Below are 21784 nucleotides of genomic sequence, written 5' to 3' on the forward strand. Positions count from 1 at the left end.
GAATTTGAAGTGCGTTTGTCCTCATTTCAAACAGCATATAGTTGGGGTGTGTGTGTATATATTGTTTGCCAATCTCAGCCTTTTGACTGACATATTTACACTACTTTATTTTAAGGTAATTCTTGAGATATTAGAATTTAAATCCGCTATAAAATTTGTTGTTGACAGCTCTTTTCTTTTAGTGCTTGAAAAATGTCATGCCACTTTTAAATTTTTATTTTTTATTAGAGAAGTTGTTGGTTTACAGAACAATCATCCGTAAAATACAGGATTCCCATGTAACACCCTACTATAAACATCTTTCATTGGTTTGGTACATTTGTTACAATTGATGAAAGCACATATTTATAACTGTACTATTAACTATAGTGCATCATTTAACTTAAGGTTCCCTGTTTGTTCTCTAAGTGAAAAACAGTTCCATGGATTTAAAGAAATTTTTATTCTACTAACATATATACAACTTAAGACTTCCCCTTTAGCCACATTCAACTATATAATTCACTACAGTTGTCACATTCACAGTTTATGCTAAAATCACCACCGTCCATTACCAAAACCTTTCCATTGACCCAATAGAAACTCTGTACATTTAAGCCTTACTCCCTATTCCCTACCTGCAACCTGTCCCCTGTAATTTATATTCTAGATTCTGACTCTTTATGAGTTTGTTTGGTCTAAATTTCATATCAGTGAGATCACACAATGTTCATGCTTTTATGTCTGACTCATTTCACTCAACATGATGTCTTGAAGGTCCATCCATGTTGTTTCATGTACCAGAACTTCATTCATTTTTACAATGAAAAATGTTCCTGTGTGTATATATAACACATTTTGTTTATTGATTTTTGAGTCGATGGACATGGGTTGCTTCCACATTTTGGCGATTGTGAATAATGTCACTGTGAACAGCAGAGTACAAATATCTGTTCAAATCCTTGGTTTTAATTTTTGAGGGGTATATACCAAGAAGTAGGATTTCTAGAATATAGTAATTCTACACTTAACTTTCTGAAGAACTGCCAAACTGAATTCCACAGTGGCTGCACAATTTAACTTTCCCACTAGCAATGAATGAGTGTTTTATTTCTCCATATCCTCTCAAACACTTGTAATTACTTGTTTTTAAAATACAAGCCATTGGGAAGCGGACTTGGCCCAATGGATAGGGCATCCACCTACCACATGGGAGGTCTGCAGTTTAAACCCCAGGCCTCCTTGACCAGTGTGGAGCTGGTCCATGTGCAGTGCTGATGCACGCAGGGAGTGCCGTGCCACACAGGGTTGTCCCCCACATAGGGGAGCCCCATGTGCAAGGAGTGCACTCCATAAGGAGAGCCACCCAGCGTGAAAGAAAGTGCAGCCTGCCCAAGAATGGCTTCACACAAATGGAGAGCTGACACAGCAAGATGACGCAACAAAAAGAAACACAGATTCCTGGTGCCGCCGATAAGGATAGAAGCAATCACAGAAGAACATACAGCAAATGGACACAGAGAGCAGACAAGTGGGGGAGGGGAGGGAGAGAAATTTTTTTTTAAATCTTAAAAAAAAATACAAGCCATTCTAGTAGGTATAAAATGGTGTCTCATTGTGGTTTTGCTGTCTCACTGTGGTTTTGCTTTGCATTTCCCTAATGACTAATGATGTTGAGGATCTTTTCATGTGCTTTTTGACAATTTATATATCTTCTTTGGAGAAATATCTATTCAAGTCTTTTACCCACTTTGTAATTGAGTTGTCCTTTTGTTGTTGAGTTGTGGAAGTTCTCTGCACATTATGAATATTAAGCCCTTATCAAATATGTGATTTCCAAATATTTTCTTCCATTGTGCAGGTTATTTTTTTATTTATTTATTTTTTTTAAAGATTTATTTATTTATTTAATTTCCCCCCCTCCCCTGGTTGTCTGTTCTTGGTGTCTATTCGCTGCGTCTTGTTTCTTTGTCCGCTTCTGTTGTCATCAGCGGCACCACGGGAAGTGTAGGCGTCACGCTGGGCAGCTTTTCCTCATGGGCGCACTCCTTGCGCGTGGGGCTCCCCCACGCGGGGGACACCCTTGCGTGGCAAGGCACTCCTTGCGCGCATCAGCGCTGCGCATGGCCAGCTCCACACGGGTCAAGGAGGCCCGGGGTTTGAACCGTGGACCTCCCATATGGTAGACGGACGCCCTAACCACTGGGCCAAAGTCCGTTTCCCTGTGCAGGTTATAATAATGTCATAATAAAGTCCTAGAGGCTCAAAGTTTTAATTTTGATGAAGTCTCTTTTTTTTTCTTTTGTTGTTTGTGCTTTGGGTATAAATTCTGAAACCATTGCCTAACACAAGGTCCTGAAGAGGCTTCCCTACATTTTTTTCTAGCAGTTTTATATTTCTGGCTCTTATATTTAAGTCTTTAATCTATTTTGAGTTGATTTTTGTGTATGGTAAGACATAGGGGTCTATTGTCACTCTTTTGCAAATAGAGATCCAGTTTTCCCAAAACCATTTGTTGAAAAGACTATTGTTTCCCAGGTGAGTGGTCTTTTCCCCCTAGTCAAAAAAACAGTTGGCCATAAATGTGAGTGTTGATTTCTGAGCTCTCAATTTGATTACATTAGTCTGTATGTTTGTCCTTGTATTAGTACCATGCTGTGTTGATTACTGTGACTCTGTAATAAGTTTTAAGACTGGGAAGTATAGGTCCTCCAACTTTGTTCATCTTTTTCAAAATGGCTTTGGCCATTCTAGGTCCCTTACCTTCCATATAAATTTGATGATTGGCTTTTCCATTTATGCAAAGAAGGTTGTTGGAATTTTGATTGGGATTGTTTTGAAATGGCAAATCTCTTTGGGTAGAATTGACATCTTAACAATATTCAGTCCTCCAGTCCATGAACTCAGATGTCCTTCAATTTATTTAGGTCTTTGATTTTACTTTGCAATGTTTTTTAGTTTTCTGTGTACAAGTCCTTTATATCCTTGATTAGATTTATTCTTAGCTATTTGATTCTTTTAGTTGCTATTAAAAATGGAAGTTTTTCCCTTGATTTCTTCTTCTGATTGTTCATTAATAGTGTATAAAATCACTACTGATTTGGTGGTGTTGATCTTGTACCCCACCACTTTGCTGAATTCATTTATTAGGTCTAGGAACTTTACTGGATTTTTCAGGATTTTCTGTATGTGGGATCATGTCATCTGCAAATAGGGAAAGCTTTATGTCTTCCTTTCCAATTTGGATGACTTTTGTTTCCTTTCTTATTCAATTACTCTGGTTAGAACATCCAGTACAAAAGTAAATAACAGTGGTGGCAGTGGGCATCTTTGTCTTGATCCTGATATTCAAGAGAAAGCTTTCAATCTTTCTCTATTGAGTATAACATTAGCTATGGGTTTTTCACATATGTCCTTGATCACATTGAAAAGCTTTTCTTCTATTCTCAGTTTTCTAAGTGCTTTTAACCAAGAAGAGGTACTGAATATAGTCAAATTCCTTTTCAATGTCAATTGAGACAATCATGTGATTTTTTTTCCTTTCATTCTATTAATGGGGTACATTACATTAAGTGATTTTCTTATTTTGAACCAGCCCTGAACACCATGGATGAATTCCACTTGATCATTGTATATAAGTCTTTTAATGTACTGTTGGATTTGATTTGCAGAGGATTTTTGCACGAATCTATATTCATAAGAAATGTTGGTCTGTAATATTCTTTCCTTTGGTATCTATTTTTTTTTGGTATGAAGATGATCTTGGCCTTGCATAATAAATTAGTATTCCCTCTTCTTCAACTCTTTTTTTTTTTTGGCAGAATTTGAGCAAGATTTCTGTTAATTCTTCTTGGAATGTTGTTAAAATCACCTGAAACCATTTAGTCCTGGACTTTTCCTTGTTAAGATGTTCTTGGTTACTAATTCAATCTCTTTACTAATAATTGGTTTGTTGAGACCTTCCATTTCTTTTTGAGTCAGTAAAGATAGATTATGTGTTTCTATGAAATTGTCCATTTAATCTAGCTTATCTAGTATGGTGGTCTTTAGTTGTTCTTATTATCCTCTTATTGTCCTTTTTATTTTGGTGGGTTCTGTAGTCATGTACCCCTTTTCACTTCTGATTTTGATCACTTGTGTCCTCTTTTTTTCTTCTTCAGACTACCTGAATATTGTCAATTTTATTGATCTTTTCAAAGAGTCAACTTTTGGTTTTGTTGCTTCTATTGTTTTATTCTTCTTTTTCTCCATTTCAATGATTTCCACTCTAATCTTTGTTTTTCCTTCTTCTCACTTTGGGCTTAGTTTTCTCTTCTTTTTCTAGTTCTTCCAGTTTTGCAGTTAGGTCTCTGATTTGATATCTTTCTTCCTTTTCAATATAAGCATTAAGAGCTATAAATTCCCCTCTCAGCACTGCCTTTGCTGCATTACATAAGTTTGTTATGTTGTATTTTAATTTTCATTCACCTCAAGATATTTCCTAATTTCCCTTGTGAGTTCCTCTTTAACCCATTTGTTCTTTAAGAGTACATTGAGCACATTGTTTAATTTCCACATATTTGTTAATTTTCCATGTCTCCCTCTGTTATTCATTGCTACCTTCATCCCACAATGTACTGTATGATTTTGAATGATTAAGACTTGTTTTGTGACTTATGTTATTGTCAATCCTGAAGAATGATCCATGTGCATTCAAGAAAAATTCATATATTTTTGCTGTTGGATGAAGTGTTCTATATATGTCTGCTAGGTCTAGTTGGTTTAGAGTATCATTTAAGTCTTCTATTCTCTTACTGATCGTCTATCTAGATGTTCAATCCATTATTAATAGTGGTGTATCAAAGTCTCCTACTATTTATGAAGAACTGTAAATTTCTTCCTTCAAATTTGCCAGTTTGATTAACATATTTTAGGGCTCTGTTGTTATATGAATATATATTTATAATTGGTACATCTTCTTGTTTGAATTGGCCAATTTATCAGTATGTAATTATTGTTTTTGCCTCTTCTGTTTATGGCTTAAAGTGTATTTTATCTGATATTAATATAGCTATCCTAGCTTGTTTTTGGTTACTTCTTTCATGTTACGTATTTTTCTGTCCTTTCACTTTCAACCTACTTACGTCTTTGAATTTAAGATGAGTTTCTTATAAATAACATATATTTGAGTCATGCTTTTTTACACCTTCTGCTAGTATCTGCCCATTGACAAATTATTTACATTTAAAGTAAATACTGAAAATACAGGACTTCTTTTGCCATTTTGCTATTTAGTTTTTGTAAGTCTTACACCTTTTTTGTCCCTCAAATCTTCCAATGTCTACTTTTATATTTTTTGGGTTTTAAAATTTTTTTATTTTTATTTTTTACTGTACCATATTGAGTCCCTTCTCTTTTCTATATGGATACAATTTTCATATATTTTCCTTGTGGTTGTCAAATTTAACATTCTAAATATATAACATTAATATTTGATTAGATACCAGCTTGACTTCAATAGCATACACATACACTGTTCCTATACCTCTCCATCCCCCTACTTTCTTTGTACTTATTAAAAATTATATCTTTGTACATTGTATGTCCAAAACCATAGATTTATCATTACTTTTTTTTAAAAGGGCTTTTAAAAATTTCTCTTCCCTTCCCTGCCCCCAGTTGTTCTCTGTGTCCATTTGCTGTGTATTCTTCTGTGACCACTTCTATCCTTATCAGTAGCACTGGGAATCTGTGTTTCTTTTTGTTGAGTCATCTTGTGTCAGCTCTGTGTGTGTGCAGCGCCATTCTTGGGCAGGCTGCACTTTCACTCACGCTGGGCGGTTCTCCTTACAGGGTGCACTCCTTGTGCGTGGGGCTTCCCTACGCGGGGGAAACCCCTGCGTGGCAGGGCACTCCTTGTGCGCATCAGCACTGCACACGGGCCAGCGCCACACGGGTTAAGGAGACCCAGGGTTTGAACCATGGACCTCCCATGTGGTAGGTGGATGCCCTATCCATTGGACCAAGTCCGCTTCCCTCTCCCTCATTTTTTAAATAAAGTCTCACTTGATACACGGTTCTTTATTTGCAGTTGTTTTCTTTCAACACTTTAAGTATTTCAATCAATTGTCTTCTTGCCTTCTGGCTTCCGGTGAAGAATCAGCATATAATCTAATTGGGACTCCCTTGTACATAACATGTTACATTTCTCTTGCAGCTTTCAGAACTCTTTCCTTGTCCTTTGCATTCAACATGTTTATCAGTTTGTGATGGGGTTTATTTTTCTTTGTGTTTATCCTGTTTAGTATTCTACGGGTTTTTTGGATGTGCACATCGTATCTTTTTTTAAGATTGGGAAGTTTTCTGTCATTGTTTCTTCAAATATTCCTTCTGCCCCTTTCTTTCTTCTCCTTTTGGGACTCCTAAAATACATATATTGGTATGTTTGATAGTGTCCCAGAGGTTTCCTAGACTATTTTCACTTCTTATAATTCTTTTCTCTTTCTGCTCCTCAGCCTAACTCAGAGGAACCAGGAATTGAGCCTGGAATCTCGTACATGGGAAGCAGACACCCAATCACTGAGCTACACTTGCTCCCCTGTTTGGTTCTTTTAAAAATTTCTATCTCTTTATTAAGACTCTCATTTTGTTCATTCTTTGTTTTCCTGATGTCCCGTAGTTCTTTTTACATGTTTTTCTTTATCTCCTTGAACATATTGAAGATCACTTTTTATTTTTTTTTATTTTTATTTTTTTAATTTTTTTATTTTTTATTGACTTTGTAATAATATTACATTAAAAATATATATGTGAGGTCCCATTCAACCCCACCCCCCCACCCCCCCCTCTCCCCCCCCCAACAACACTCGTTCCCATCATCATGACACATCCATTGGATTTGGTAAGTACATCTTTGGGCACCTCTGCACCTCATATACATTGGTTCACATCATGGCCCATACTCTCCTCTATTCCATCAAGTAGGCCCTGTGAGGATTTACAATGTCCGGTGATTACCTCTGAAGCACCATCCAGGGCAGCTCCATGTCCCGAAGACGCCTCCACCTCTCATCTCTTCCTGCCTTTCCCCATACCCTTTGTCCATTATGTCCACTTTTCCCAATCCAATGCCACCTCTTCTATGTGGACACTGGATTGGTTGTGTCCATTGCACCTTTATGTCAAGAGGAGGCTCAGATTCCACCTGGATGCTGGATGCAATCCTCCCATTTTCAGTTGTAATCACTCTAGGCTCCATGGTGTGGTGGTTGGAAGATCACTTTTTAAAAGTCATTTTCTGGTATTATCACAGTCTGGTCTTCTTCCTCAGTGTTTTTGGATTTATGTCCTCTTCCTTTGGGTGGGCCATTATTTTCTGTTTCTTTGTCTTGTAATCTTCTATTGTACACTGCACATTTTAATATTTTAAAGTGCTAAATCTGGGATTTATTCCCTAAGACATCTGTTTCTTGAGTTTTTAACCAGTTGTTGATATGACAGATTTTCTTGAATGTCAGTCCTCCTATTGGGAATGTTCACCCAACATGAATGCAAAGTTCAGGGTCCTGCATGTCTTTTCTGGGCTTGTGTCTTATCCTGGGCTTATGTTTGCTAGTGACCTAGCAGTTCCACTGTTTACAAGAGTTTGAATGCCCCTCTACTTCCCAGGAGGCAGAACTTCTTTTCCATGATGTTCCCCTGCCAGACTTAGAGCAGATAAGCCTATGCCCCAGTATGTCTACCTCAATTGTTTCTTTTTAGGAAGTACCAGCGATTGAACCTGGGACTTTGTACATGCAAAGCAGCTACACAACCACTGAGCCACACCCACTCCACATCTCAGTAGTTTCTTATACTGGTTTCATAGTCTCAAGCTGCTTTTGCCTGGAGGGCAAATTCTGGGAGGAAGGCACACAAGAGAGGAATTTCAAAGTTAGTCTTTCCCAGCCTGTACAAGGCCAGGGACCCAATAAGGGAGCATCATTGACTCCAAACTGTACATGAGAAGGGATTAGGGAGGGGCCAGAGGGCATCAGGAATTTCTTTCATGACTCCCCAAAACGGCCTTCTATTGAATTGTCAATCAAATGCAGTCCTTCAAATGTCCTCTGCAACTCTGATAAAATATTTTACCATTAAGTCTCTTCTACCACCTTTGTTTGGGGTGAGTTGAAATAAGGGCTGTCCTCAGAGCCAGGGCCCCCAGCAATACGAAGTATTGATTCAATAGCTGTGATCAGTAATTGGCTTGTGCCAACCCTGTATCTGAGAGAAGCAGATCTTGATGTGTCTTTCTGGCACCAAAAAGCTATGCAAGGGCCCAGACCTGACTGCTGTCTGCCATGAAAGCAGAAGCTGGGCAATAGTAACCACCACGTGGAGAGAGAACAATTTATTGGTGTTTATTGTAATTTACCAGCATCTTCCTCCCACTTTTCCTGGTTGTTCTACAGTGTTCTAATAGAGACTGAAGTTTTGAAATCATTGATTCAGGTAGATTCTGCATGTTTAATAGTTCTTCTGGTGGAAGGATTGATTCTGGAACTTCCTACTCTACCATTTTCTCAGTCTTCCTATACCACTTCCTTTTGACCTCCATGGTTTCAGGTGAGAAATATGCTATCCTTAAAATTAATGTTTCTCTTTTGGCAATCTGTCATTTCACTCTAACTGATTTAAAGATATTTTTTTTCTGTCTTCAGTTTTCAGAAGTTAGTTATGTGTCCTGGCATTGATTTCCTTGGGATTATCCCATTCAGGGTTTTGTCAGCTCCCTGAAACTGTAGGTTTGTGTCTTTTAATGAATTTAGAAAGTTTTCAGCCATTATTTCTTCAAAGAGTTTTCAGCCTCATTCTCTTTCTCCTCTTCACCCAGAATTCCAATGATACAATTCTGGAATTTTGGATACTGTCTCACAGGTCCTTGAGACACTTCATATATATAAATATATAAAATAAACTTTATTTTTAGAGAAGTTCTAGATCCCAGAAAAGTTATATTGAAAATATAGAGGATTCTCATATAACCTCCCACATTTTCCCCAATTAATAACATCTTACATTAGTGTGGTTAATTTGTTAAAATTGACAAACCAATATTGAAGCATTGCTGCTAGCAAGGTCTATAGTTTACACTATGGCTTCCATATTGCACTGTATAGTTTTCTATGTTTTGACAAAATGTATAATGGCCTATATTTGCCATTGTAGTATCATACAGAACAATCCAATGCCTCCAAATTGCCCTATATTTCATGTATTCTTCCCTGTTCCTTCCCTCGGAGCCTCTGTTAATATCTTTTTATCGTGTTGCAAGTTCTTCTGTTACTACAATAATAATGTCTACTTTGGTATGTGGTTGCATTTCCCCCCTTTTGTTTGCTCATTTCTCAATCTTGAGGATTTGGGCATGGTGATGCCTGCTCTGCTTCAGATTGAGTGGGGGCTTAGATCTTATGGGGAAGTTGGAAAGAATTGTTTTGCTTGCAGTTGTAGATATTCTTTGTTTTGGGGGATGAGGGTTGTCCATTATCATTGTTTTTTTAGTTGTCCTGAGCAAGTCAAAGAACTGGATTTGTATTGGCTACAGCTCTGCTGAGATTCAGGACTCAACTGGCATATGAACAGACCGAAGATTTAAGTCTCTGGGGCATATATTTAATGGGTATAGTACTTTTATAGGTTCAAATAAAAGGGGTAGAAGAACCATGAGTAGGGAAATTATAATTGAGTCTAACACTGTTATTTTGGGTAAATAGATTATCATATATTCTAGGATAAGGGTCACTGACAGGGTGCAGATTTCTTGAGGCTATGTCCCTTGCCTATAATGTCCAGTTATTTCTAGATCCCTTGGGAGCACCCCTATTTAAGGTTTTGTTTACTGTGGCAGTTAGTGACATCTTCCAGAGATGTGCTTAAGCAGAACCTCTGGAATGACTACCTGACTCACTTCAAGTCTCTGAGCCATAAAAACTCTTTTGTGTTTAATGTTTCCCCCTTTTGATCAAGATATCTTGCAAATGCATCACTCATTAGCACTTGGTAGTAATTCCATGGGGCTAAGGAAGTTCATCCCTGATAATCATCTCCCACATAGGGGGAAGGTAGTGATTTTGTTTGCTGAGTTTGTCTTAGTGAGAGACCACACGGAGGTTTTCAAGAGGTAACTCAGGCATTAGTTGTTATTTGGCTAAGTTTCAATTTTGTAAGAATAAGGTTTAAAAGTACAAGCATTAATATCAAAGTCTTGGTATACTGGTCTGTTTTCTTGACTTAAGTTTATACTCCAGAAGTTTTGCCATTCTTTTTGAGAAAGTAGCAGGACTTTCCAGGATAGGAGTTTAATGTTTTATTGGTAACTGTGTGAGTCTCCATCCACCAAGAAAACACTGTGTAACATGAACATATTCATTTTCTATAGTGGCATGCCCCAGGAATACCCCACCCCACACTCTCCCCGCCACTGACCCCTTGCATCAGTGACACTCCCCTGCCATAGATCCTGAAATAGCACCCCCATCATTGTATTCTCAGCCACAGCCCTCATCCTCCCCAGAGTTCACCTAGTCACACATTCACCCATTCCTTCATCCAGCCCTCCCCCAGCTCAGTGGATTGCCCAACCCATTCCCCCAATCCCACTCCCACTCCAGCACTGTCAATGCCACTCACATCACTGTACCACCCTCATCCCTATCCATGCCCAAACCACCACCATCCATCTTATCACAGGTTCTGTCCAGATTGAGTTTACTGCTCTTTACTCCCTTTCTATCCTAGTAACCTAACTTCCAGATTCTACCTCTGTGCAGTCTTTTTCTTTTATTGTTCAGATTGTATAAATTCTATTGCTCTGTCCTAAAGTTCTCTGATTGTATCAAGCAAGCTTTAAAATTTTTATTATTGTATTTTCTGTTCTGTAATTTCCATTTAGACCTCTTTTATAACATCTATTTCTTTGCTGAGATTTTCTATTATTTTTTTCCAAGAAAATGTATAATTCCCTGTTGAAGTAGTCTTATGATCAGTACTTTAAAATCTTTGTCAGATAATTTCAACATCTGATTCAGCTTAGTGTTGGTGTCATTTGATTGTTTTTTTCTCTTTCAAGTTTTTATTTTCCAGGTTCTTGGTATAAAGGGTGATTTTTTTCATTGTATTTTTTATTGTATCCTGGGTATTTTGTCTTATATTAGAAGACTCTGTATCCTATTTAAGACTTTCATTTTAGCAGGCAGTCACCCCACTTAGGTTTACCACACAGGTCTTGACATAATTCTGTGAACTGTGAATCTAATGACAATTTAATTCTCAAATATAGTCAGAGAAAACTCAGCATTTAACAGGTTTGTGCAATTAGATTAGGCCTACCCAGATAATCTCCCTTTTGCCATATAACAAAACATAATCATAGAAGTAACACCAGGAGCAAAGGATATAGGGGTCATCTTTTTAAATATTTTTTTTTATTTTTTAAAAGATACTTTGATTACACAAAATGTTACACAAAAATATATAAGGTTTTCCATAAGCCCCACTCCCCACACCTCCTATCCTTCCCCACATTAACAACTTCTTTCATTAGTGTGGTACATTCATTGCATTTGGTGAACAGATTTGGAACATTGCCACTAGCATGGATTATAGTTTACATTCTAGTTTACACTCTCTCCCACTCAATTCTGCAGGTTATACAGGATATATAATGGCCTGTATCTGTCATTCAGGACAATACCCAAGTCCCAAAAACACCCCCATATTATACCTCTTTTTCCCTCTCCCTGCCTTCAGCACCTCCAGTGGCCACAGTCTCCACATCAATGATATAATTTCTTCCATTGCTAGAATCACAATAAGTCTATAGTAGAATACCAGTAAGTCTACTCTAATCCATATTTTATTCCCCAATCTTGAGGATTCTGGGATGGTGATGCCCACACCACCTCTAACTGAGGGGACCTCGACCTCATATGGCTGATGGATGGGACTCTCTTGCTTGCAGTTGTAGACTCTCTTGGTTCCTTGGTGGTGGTTATCCATCCTCACCTCCTTGTTAGTTGTCTGGGGTGAGTCCAATGAACTGGAGAGTAGGCATTACAACTCTACTGAGACTCAGGGCCCAGCTGGCACATGGATAACCCAAAGATTCAAGTCTCTTGAACATATACCTACCAACTCCAGAGCCAACTATAAGTTCAAATAGAAGGGAGAGAAGGGGCATGTGTGGAGAAGTCACAATTGAATCCAACTCTGTCACACTTGGGAGCACAAACTCCAAAGTAGGGCACACTGGCAAGGCACCCAACTCCAGAGCTATCTGCAATGATTGTAGGACCTGGGTGTCTCCAGAGCCCTCAGGAGTCCCCCTATTTGGTGTAGTATCTACTTTGGCACTATGAGATCCTGCTGAGACTTGCATAAGTGTTACCTCTGGGGTGATCTCCTAACGCACTTTGAAGTCTGTTAGCCATATAAACTCACTTGTCTTTAACTTTTCCCCCTTTTATTCAAGGTCTTTTTCCAGTTGCATTGCTAGTTGGTTCTTGGTAGTAATCCCTTGGTGCCAGGGAGGCTCATCCCTGGGAGTCATGTCCCATGCTGGGGGGAAGGTAATGCATTTATATGCTGAGTTTGTCTTAGAGAGAGACCACACCTGAGCAATATGGTCCCAGAAGGTAACTCCTAGGCATCCTACAGCACTAGACTAAGTTGCAATTTCAAGAGCAAAAGCTCATAGGCACAGTCATCAATATCAAGGGCCTATCAAAGGACCATCCTTTTTTACTAGTCATTGCCCCAGTACTTGGGGGATTGTTGCTTTTCCATTAGAGAATGTGGCAGGGCTCCCAGGATGGGAGTTCAATATTCTTTCAGTTATTGTGTGAATCTTCATCCACTGTGACAATGCCCAATGAACGTTTGAACACATTTATATACCTTATATGTATGACCAGGTGAACTTCCTCCCATATATCCCCCCTCAGTAACACCCCACACCAATGATCCTTCCCTGCCACAGTTGTAACCCTTCTGTGATCCAAAACTTCTTCAAAAATGAAGCCAAGAATATCGCCAAATACAATTAATAGAAAATGAAATAATAATAGGTTAATAAATATATAGTAATTAAAAAAATTAAAACTAAAGTAAAATTTAAAAATTGGGATATTAAAAAAATAACGAGGGGAAGCAGATTTGGCCCAATGGATAAGGCGTCCACCTACCACATGGGAGTTCCATGGTTCAAACCCAGGGTCTCCTGACCCATGCGATGAGCTGACTCATGTGCAGTGCTGATGCACACAAGGAGTGATGTGCCACGCAGGGGTGCCCCACGCTCAAGGAGTGCACTCTGTGAGGAGAGCCGCCCAGTGCGAAAGAAGTGCAGCCTGCCCAGGAATGGCACCGTACACAAGGAGAGCTGATGAGCAAGATGATGCAACAAAATGAGACACAGATTCCCAGTGCCACCAACAAGAATACAACTGGGCACAGAACACCCAGTAAATGGACAGGGAGCAGACAGCTGGGGGGATGGGGGAAGGGGAGAGAAATAAATAAAAAATAAATCTAAAAAAAAAAATTTAAAAAAATTTTGATGTTTTGCCTTTCATCGCTGTAATATTTGTTGCCCTGTATGTACAGTGACATTTTCTTCCATTTCTTCCCCAGTGTCTTACTTTTTTCATTTTGTATTCAAAGAAGTTTTAGGTCACAGTAAAGTCACATACAGAACACGGGGGACTCCCATATACCCAACATTCTCCCCCTTTTCCCTCTTCCTGTATCAATAATCTTTCTGTATATGGATGGTACATTTTTTACAACTGATGTCCAAATATTGCAGCATAGCCACTCACCATGGTCAAGAGCTTACATTATGATCTATACTCTAGACCATACACTTTTATAAATTTTTGATGAAATTCAACATGGCCTGCATCTATCGCTGCAAGATCATGCAGAACACTGCCATTGGCCCCTAAATATTCCCTCTCCCATCTTCTCTATTCCTGTGGGGCCCACTGTGACTACCAGGCTTCACTCCTTGAAGGACAAGATTCATAGTTACTTGCAACAACACTGAGGGGTTGACACATTGGTCTATCCTCCCTTTTTGGAAACTGCCCATGCTCTTAAGGGACACCCAGCCCTCTATTTGAGAACATATCAGGCCTCCCCAGGATGGGAGTCCAACTCCTTCCCACTCATTATGTGGGTCTCCACCCACTGATACAACATACTATTACAAAATGATCACTCACACATTCTCTAGATGACTGCCCTGGGTGCACCCTATACTAAATGCCCCCTCTCATCCAACACCCTAAACTAGTAACCCTTCCTTGTCATATTGCCAAAAGAGCATTCCTAACATTGTAGTTTCAACCACATATCCACCAATCCACCTGCTTCCTCCCCCAACTCTACCCTAGTTCCATGGACTGCCCAACCCACCCCCCTACCTTACCCCTGTGTCAAACTTGCACCACCCAACCTAATAGTATCACTACACCCCTGTCATATCCCTTCAAAGCGAGTAGTAGAACTACTCACTTCCATCTTATCATAGATTTTTGCCACATGGACATTGGCTCACAACCGTCTTCTCCCTTTATATTTCCTGTCAACCTATCTTCCAGACTCTAGCTCTCTGAGTCTGCTCAATTTGCTTAATTCATATCAGTGAGGTCATGTAATATTTGTCCTTCAATACTTGGCTTGCTTCACTCAACATAAGGTCCTCAAGATTCATCCATGTTATCCTGTGTGTTAGTAGTATATTCCTTCTTACAGCTGAGTAATATTCCCTTGTATATATACCACATTTTGTTTATCCATTCATCTGTTGGTGGGCATTTGGGATGATTCCAACTTTCAGCAATAGTGAATAACGCTGCTATGAACATTGGTGTGTATATATCTGTTCATGTCCTTTCTTTCAATTCTTCTGGGTATATACTCAGCAATGGAATTGCTGGGTCATATGGCAGGTCTATAGTTAGTTTTTTGAGGAACTGCCAAACTGTCTTCCACAATTGGCTGGACCATTCTACATTTCCACCAGCAGTGGATGAGGGTTCCCATTCCTCCACATCCTCTCCAGCACTTGTAGTTCTCTGTCTTTTTAATGGCCACCAGTCTAATGGGTGTAAGATGGTATGTATCTCTTTGTAGTTTTGATTTGCATTTCCCTAATAGCTAGTGATGTTGAACATCTTTTCATGTGCTTTTTAGCCATTTGTATTTCTTCTTTGGAGAGGTATCTGTTCAAATCATGTGCCCATTTTTCAAATGGGTTGTTTGTCTTTTTATTTTTGAGCTATAAAGTTTCTTTTTATATGTTGGGTAGTAGGTTCCTATCAGATATATGGTTAACAAATAATTTCTCCCATTGGGTAGGCTGTCTTTTAAATTTCTTGACAAACTCCTTTGAGGTGCAAAATGTTTTAATTTTGAGGAAGTCTAGGGCTCATTTACTATTCTGATTTGGGCTTTCCTTTTTCATCTGTAATGAGGACAATGATTCCTAACTACAAGGTTGTTGTAAACATTAAATAACATAATGTAAGGGGAGAACAATAGAACCCATGTCCTGTACAGACATGCAATATAACATGATTAGCTGACTCTGTCTTTGCAGCCAAAGGAATGAACCTAGAGGGAAAGGATCAGAAGAGTTTGGGGGAGGGGGACAGGCGGATTATGGAGAATATGACAAATTGCCTTAGGAGGTACAGGTCAAGTGGGTTCATTAAGCAAGAGGGTCAGAGATATTGTTTGAGATGGCGGATATATTAGGGGGTGAAGGTGAGGGTGAGCGAGAGTTAGACAAGCAACTAAGTCTCATCTCATAAGCTTCCAATGATTAATTGTGCTGTGTTCTCAGTTTATCCTAGTGCTGATTCTAAAAGGTGAGGAAAATCAAGTTTAATTCAACAACAATGGCCAACATTTTGGGGTGTTTACTCTGTGACACACACTATTCTAAGCACATTATATAGATATTAGCATATCAATGAGAAAACTGACGCTTTAAGAGGTTTATTAGTAAGTGCCGGAAATCCTTGACTCCAAAGCAGATACACTTAGATACTATGATCACCTCTTAGAGCCTCAGTTTTCTCATTTTAAAACTAAAGAAAAACCTGCTCTGCTTCATATGGGTTTTTTAAAAGGTGATTACGTGAGACCTACTATGCAAAACAGTGGTGATGGATATATAGCTGCTTAGTATCTCTGAGTTCTGAGGATATAACTAATCCCTCTTAAATGGAACCTATGTCTAAACCACAGGAAATTCATGAAGCAGATCCTGAAGACTCTTCGAATGAAATGATTACTTGGACTATCAATCAGGGTTCTCCAGAGATACATCAACAACATGATAATTGTATATGTTTACATTTGTGTCTGTATTTAGAGATTGGCTTATACAACCATGGAGGCTGGCACTGTAAGGCTGCAAGCTGCAAACTACCAGAAAGGTGAGGTTGAAGTCCTAAGTCTGAATTCCCCAGGGAAAGCTGACAGGTTGGAAATTTCAGCAAGAATGGATATTGAAGTCTTGAGGCAGAAAATCTTCTAACCTCTGGAAACCTCTAGTACTTGTTGTTAGACCTTCAAATGATTGGATGAGGCCCACCCACATTATGGAGGGTAATCTCCTTTACTTAAGGTAAACTGATAGTAGATGCTAAGCCCATCTTCCAAATACCTCCACAATAACAACTAGGCCAGTATTTGACCAATCAACTGGACACCATAGCATAGCTAAATTGACATATAAAATTAACTATCCTATGGACTTTCCTTGAAAGGACCAAAACTGGGGTTTGTGCCAGACACTTGTTGACTGAACTAAATGGAAGGGCTTGTGTGAGCATCTGGTAGCAGTGGTGGGGAAGATTCTAACTGTCCCTTTTGCAGGGATGTGCAGACAGCCTGGCTTGGAAAAGGTTAACCCTGAAGGAAGCAGAGGGCATAGAGGTGGTAAGGATCCCTGGTAGAAGAGTGATGTCTAGGTGGAGCTGAGTGTACAAATCCTCTAAGCATCTCATCTGAATGGGTCAGTGCCTTGTACTCCCAGGTACTGGCAAGAAGAGGTATGTGTCTGCGTGTGTGTTATCTTCTCTCTAATGTTTGGCGTGTAGCTATCCTTGATCAATCCCCATGATGGAATCCTTGACACCAGGAAAGCTGAAACAAGGAGGGCACGGATGCCACCCACCGCAACAGCAGAGCCGCTGCTCTCCTCCCCACACCACTCCCCCGCCTCTGGGCTGTGGGACCAGCCACTCAGGTGTGGGGGACGCTGAGCGGGCTGCGGGGTCCGCAGCTGGGCTCAGCCAGCCCCTTACGGCCAGGCCTCCCCTGCGCATCCAGAGATTGGAGTCTCCCAGCCTGCGCTCCCTGGCTTGGGTCTCCAGTCGGAGTCCAACAGTTGTTCAAGCATTTCTCGCGGAGCCTCCGACCTCGCCAGTTCTCCTTAACCGGGCTCTGGCTGCTGCTCAGAGTCGGCGATTGGTAACTACCTTCCGTTCTGAGTGGAGGGAATTTGCTCACTAGCACGCTCGTTCGCACCTCTGAGAGAGGTAAAAGCCATCTTCCGCCGTTCTTTCCGGCACACCAATGCAAGGTGCGGTGGGCTAACGGGTGTGGGTTGTTGCGGGGTGGGAGCCGGTGGGCGCGTTGTCGGGGAGCGGGCATCGATACCTGGGTGTCTAGGGGACACGTGCTGCTGGTAACAGGTGTCACTTGGCACAATTATGTATGCCCCCTGAGCGGAGCATATCAGCCCCAGGGCGCGAGACCACACCCGGATCGCAGCATTCAACCCTTGCCCGCAGCCATCGACAGACGTTGATCGTTGATCGCACTTGGCACTGAGATGCTGGCGATTTTTAGTATTGAACAGGTAAAAGCGACAAGTGCTTATTTGAGAAGGAAAGGTTTGATTACTGTGTGTGTGTGTGGGGGGAGAGTTAAAGGTGGGCAAGGTATTCACTATTACGGCTTCTCATTTTATAGCCAGTGCTGGGATAATGAGAGTAGAGTAGCGCGGTTTTACCGAAAATTAAAGAGTGTACCAGAGCGCGCGTGGCCATCGCAAGAGTAAGCTTAAGAGGTCGTCGGAAGAGGGTCCGAGCGAGCGTCTCCTGCTTCCAGTCTGTCCTGCCTACAGGGGGTCCTTGGGGTGGACAGCGAGCCTGGATCTACAGCCCGGAAGGAGAGGAGGAAAAGGGAGCTGAGACGACTAGCACTCAGGGGCGCAGGCACTGACCGCGAGGTGCGGACAAGGGTGCCGCCCCAGCCTCTCCCGCTGCTCCGCCAGACTCGAAGCCGGCCCCTGTGCGCACCAGGTCTTATCTGTTCCCATTCCCATTGCTCAGCCACACCATGCTGGCAGCCGATCACCCACAGCCCCGCCTTCAGTCTATTCTCTCCCACCACCCCCACCGTCCCTTCCACCGCCACCAAAAATCCCTCCTTTTCCTTCACGTTCCTGGTCTTGTGGTTCTAACCAGCGTGGCAGTGTGGTTCTAAATGCCCCTTTGACATTCAGACTCCGTGTATAGTAAGTTCTTCCCACTGATTTCTCTTAAACTGTGCCCTCTTTTCCATTTTTAGCCCCATCTTTCAAATGAAGAAACTGAGGTTTTTCTTGAAGGGTTGTAGTGAGAATTTTAAGAAATAAAAACCTTTCTAGATAGATTCTTTTCCGCACTTTGTCACTGGTCTGCAAATCGCCAGGTCAGATGTAGCTCTCCTGTCCATAGCTCAGCGGGCCCCCAGCCACTCCAGGCTTACGGTGTGGGTGTCCTGTTCGTTCTGCTCAGGTACTTTCTTTTTTCAGTTTGCTTCCTCTTTTGTATCTCAGCGTGGACCCTACCCAGGGTCTCCATCCCCGGGCGGCAGCTGCCCAGGCAGGTGCCCTGACCGCTTTGTAGGTAACGACCCGCGTCTCTCCCTCTCCCTTTCTTTGGTCCTAGGCTACCCCTACGACCGGCTAACGCCCAGTGAATCTGCGCACCCGGCTCCCCGCCAATTCCCGACAATGGGCAACTGCTGCTTTGGCTTCAAGGAAAGGCTGATGCGCCGGCTGCGGCCTCTGCCCACTCTGCTTATCATCCGTGCTTTCATGCCCCAGAGGAGGAGCAAAGACTACCGCGTGGTGGTGATCGGCTCCGCCGGTGTGGGCAAGAGCGCGCTGGTGCAGAGGTGGGTGCGCGGTACCTTCCGCGATGCGTACCTGCCAACCATTGAAGACACCTACCGCCAGGTGATGAGTTGCGACAACAGCGTGGGCGCTCTGCACATCACCGACACCACGGGCAGCCACCGCTACCCCAGCCTGAAGCGCCTCGCTATTGCCAAGGGCCATGCCTTTATTCTGGTCTACTCAGTCACCAAGAAGCAGACCCTGGAGGAGCTGAAGCCCTTCTATGAGCTGATCCGCGAGATCAAAGGCAATAACCTGCACAAGTGCCCCATCGTGCTGGTGGGCAACAAGAGCGACGAGAGCCGCCGCGAGCTGGGGGTGAGGGATGGAGCCGCCTTCGCCCTGGAGTGGAATTGCGCCTTCTTGGAGACCTCCGCGAAGACCGACGTCAACGTTCGCGAGCTGTTCCTCACGCTGCTGACCCACGAGAAGAAGCCTGCCGGCTGCCTCCAGATTCCCCAGAAGAACGCCCAGGTGCCCAAGACCACCGAGAAGCTGCTCGACAAATGCATGGTCATGTGAGCCCTGGGCGTCAGGAGCCCGACCTGCCTCTCCTTGCCGTGCGGAAAGCAGAGATTAATCGCAGTGTAACGTGCCACCTGTATGCGAATTGAGTTTTGTGTTTTAAAGTATGTGCTGTGGCTTAGGCTGTAAAACGTAGGTGTCAATAAATGTCCCTTGTAAGTTAATAACTTTCCTTTTTCTCAACCAAGAGAATTCAGATTGCTAAAACATTAATATTTGAGAAGAAAAAAGATAACATGATGCATTTAAAGAAATGAAACCTGACAGAGGGACTTTAGAGAAAATGTTTTAAAAAAGAGAATAAAATACAAAAATGAATGGAAAGATGCTACTGTCCTTTGGGTACCCCTATTATTGTGCATTACTATAAACATTTCAAGTCTTGTTAATGTCCAGTACTCTTTCCATAGTGTATTTAATTGTTAAGCAATGTGTGTAACAAAAGTTTTGACAAATTGCTGTAAGAAAGGTACACTAAACCAAGAGAAAAATAAATAAATCTGTAGTTGATCATTGGAGTAGAAAAAATTGTGAATGTGGAACTTGCTTACCAAAGATGTGTTAGTAGTTTCTTAAGGCATTTGAAAAGGTTTGGGTATTCTACATAGTTTTAAAAAGTGTTGTATTACTTAATAAAGCTATTCCTGCATGTAACCAGCTGTAAAACATTTCTTTTTCATCTGACAACAACAAAAATTATCAATCGCATTAGAATTTAAACCACATCTGGTAAAGGTTTCTGATAAAAATTTCACTCCCAGATGAGTTTGCTCTCTTGAAAATAGCCAATAGAAGGTTTGTAAGGATTCCCTGCAATGCAGACCTGATTTGTATCCATAACCTTTCCTGGTCTGACATTCCAAAGAACTCCAGGCATCGTTGAAGAGGATGCCTACTGTGCTGTTTTCTTGCAGGTGAAAAACAGACCTCAGCTTTTGGCTTCATTGAATATCTTTCCTCAAGAAATAATACATATGGGAGATGAGGGGGGTGTGGTAAATGAAGAAATGGTTGAGATTTGAAAATGGAGAAACTCTTGCTTAAGGACAAATTTTTAAAGATTAATTTTATACTTGATCACAAATTTTTTGAGCAAGGAAATACACGTCTGTGTACGCCCTGGCTTTGGAGTCCTTTTTTTCCCCAATATTTGAGAAAGATTCTTAATCTGGGTGGGTTTTCTGTAAAATAGTCATTATTCAACATATATTTATTGAGCCATTTATATTGCTTAAAATGATTTCTTATAGATTGATTTCTCAGAAAGAAGCACACTATTGAGAAAGAATTGTAAGCATCTATTTCACAGTGGTAAGACAGAATTTTTAGCTTAGGAAATCACTTTAGTGGTTCCATTTTAGTTAATTATCTAAGATTTCCCCTAATCACTTTCACAGTAATTATTCTCCACCATTAGATAATACCTAGGTGGTACTACCATATTGCTTTTTATGTATTCTATTTTAAAAATAATAGTTCTGAGAAAAAGTTCCTAGCAGAGTAATTCCATTTCTAGATTAGCTATTTTCCAGGAGAATTCTCCTTGGGAGAAAAAAATGCATTACTTTCACTGTTATTCTTTGTAGATAAGCAAAGGGATTACTAAGGGTTTGAATGGGGAATATTAACCATTAGACAGGGAAGGACATGTTTTTAATATTGCAGGTAACGCTCAGTAACGTATAAGAATATTTTAAGATAATAGCAAAGATAGTCTATATATCAATGTTCTACATTGTTATAGCAAACATTAATATAATTTTTCTACATGCCAATATTCTACATTATTTAATCCTTATAGCAATACAACAAAGTAGATACTGTTATGCCCATTTAGCAGTTGGGGACACTGATATAAACATTACAAAATTATTAAGTGGCAGAGCTAGAAATTTGAAGCCAGGTGTTCTACTCCAGGGTCTATGCTCTTAATCACCATGGCATACCACCTCTCCAAGAGGACCAAAAGATGAAGGCTCCGGCCTTTCTGTTTTCCATTCATATTATACAGAAATGGAAAAGGAAGCTTCCACAAACTCTCCCTAGAATCCATGATGAGAGGCAAAAGCATATCAA

The 21784-nt window shown here is 40.8% G+C and overlaps 1 protein-coding gene across 1 annotated transcript; it reads left to right on the forward strand.

Annotated features, from left to right (window-relative positions):
• The first annotated feature begins 18958 nt into the window (after positions 1-18958).
• DIRAS3 (DIRAS family GTPase 3) lies at positions 18959-20108 on the forward strand. Its single transcript, XM_004483694.5, has one exon. It carries the CDS (start codon positions 19019-19021, stop codon positions 19703-19705), a length of 687 nt encoding a protein of 228 aa, XP_004483751.1. The 5' UTR covers positions 18959-19018; the 3' UTR covers positions 19706-20108.
• Positions 20109-21784: the final 1676 nt, after the last annotated feature.

The sequence above is a fragment of the Dasypus novemcinctus genome, chromosome 9, assembly GCF_030445035.2.
Source record: "Dasypus novemcinctus isolate mDasNov1 chromosome 9, mDasNov1.1.hap2, whole genome shotgun sequence".
Lineage (NCBI taxonomy): Eukaryota > Metazoa > Chordata > Mammalia > Cingulata > Dasypodidae > Dasypus > Dasypus novemcinctus.

What these genes read in the sequence shown, in the direction of transcription:
- DIRAS3 (XM_004483694.5), top strand. Translation starts at nt 19,019, where the DNA reads ATGGGCAACTGCTGCTTTGGCTTCAAGGAAAGGCTGATGCGCCGGCTG.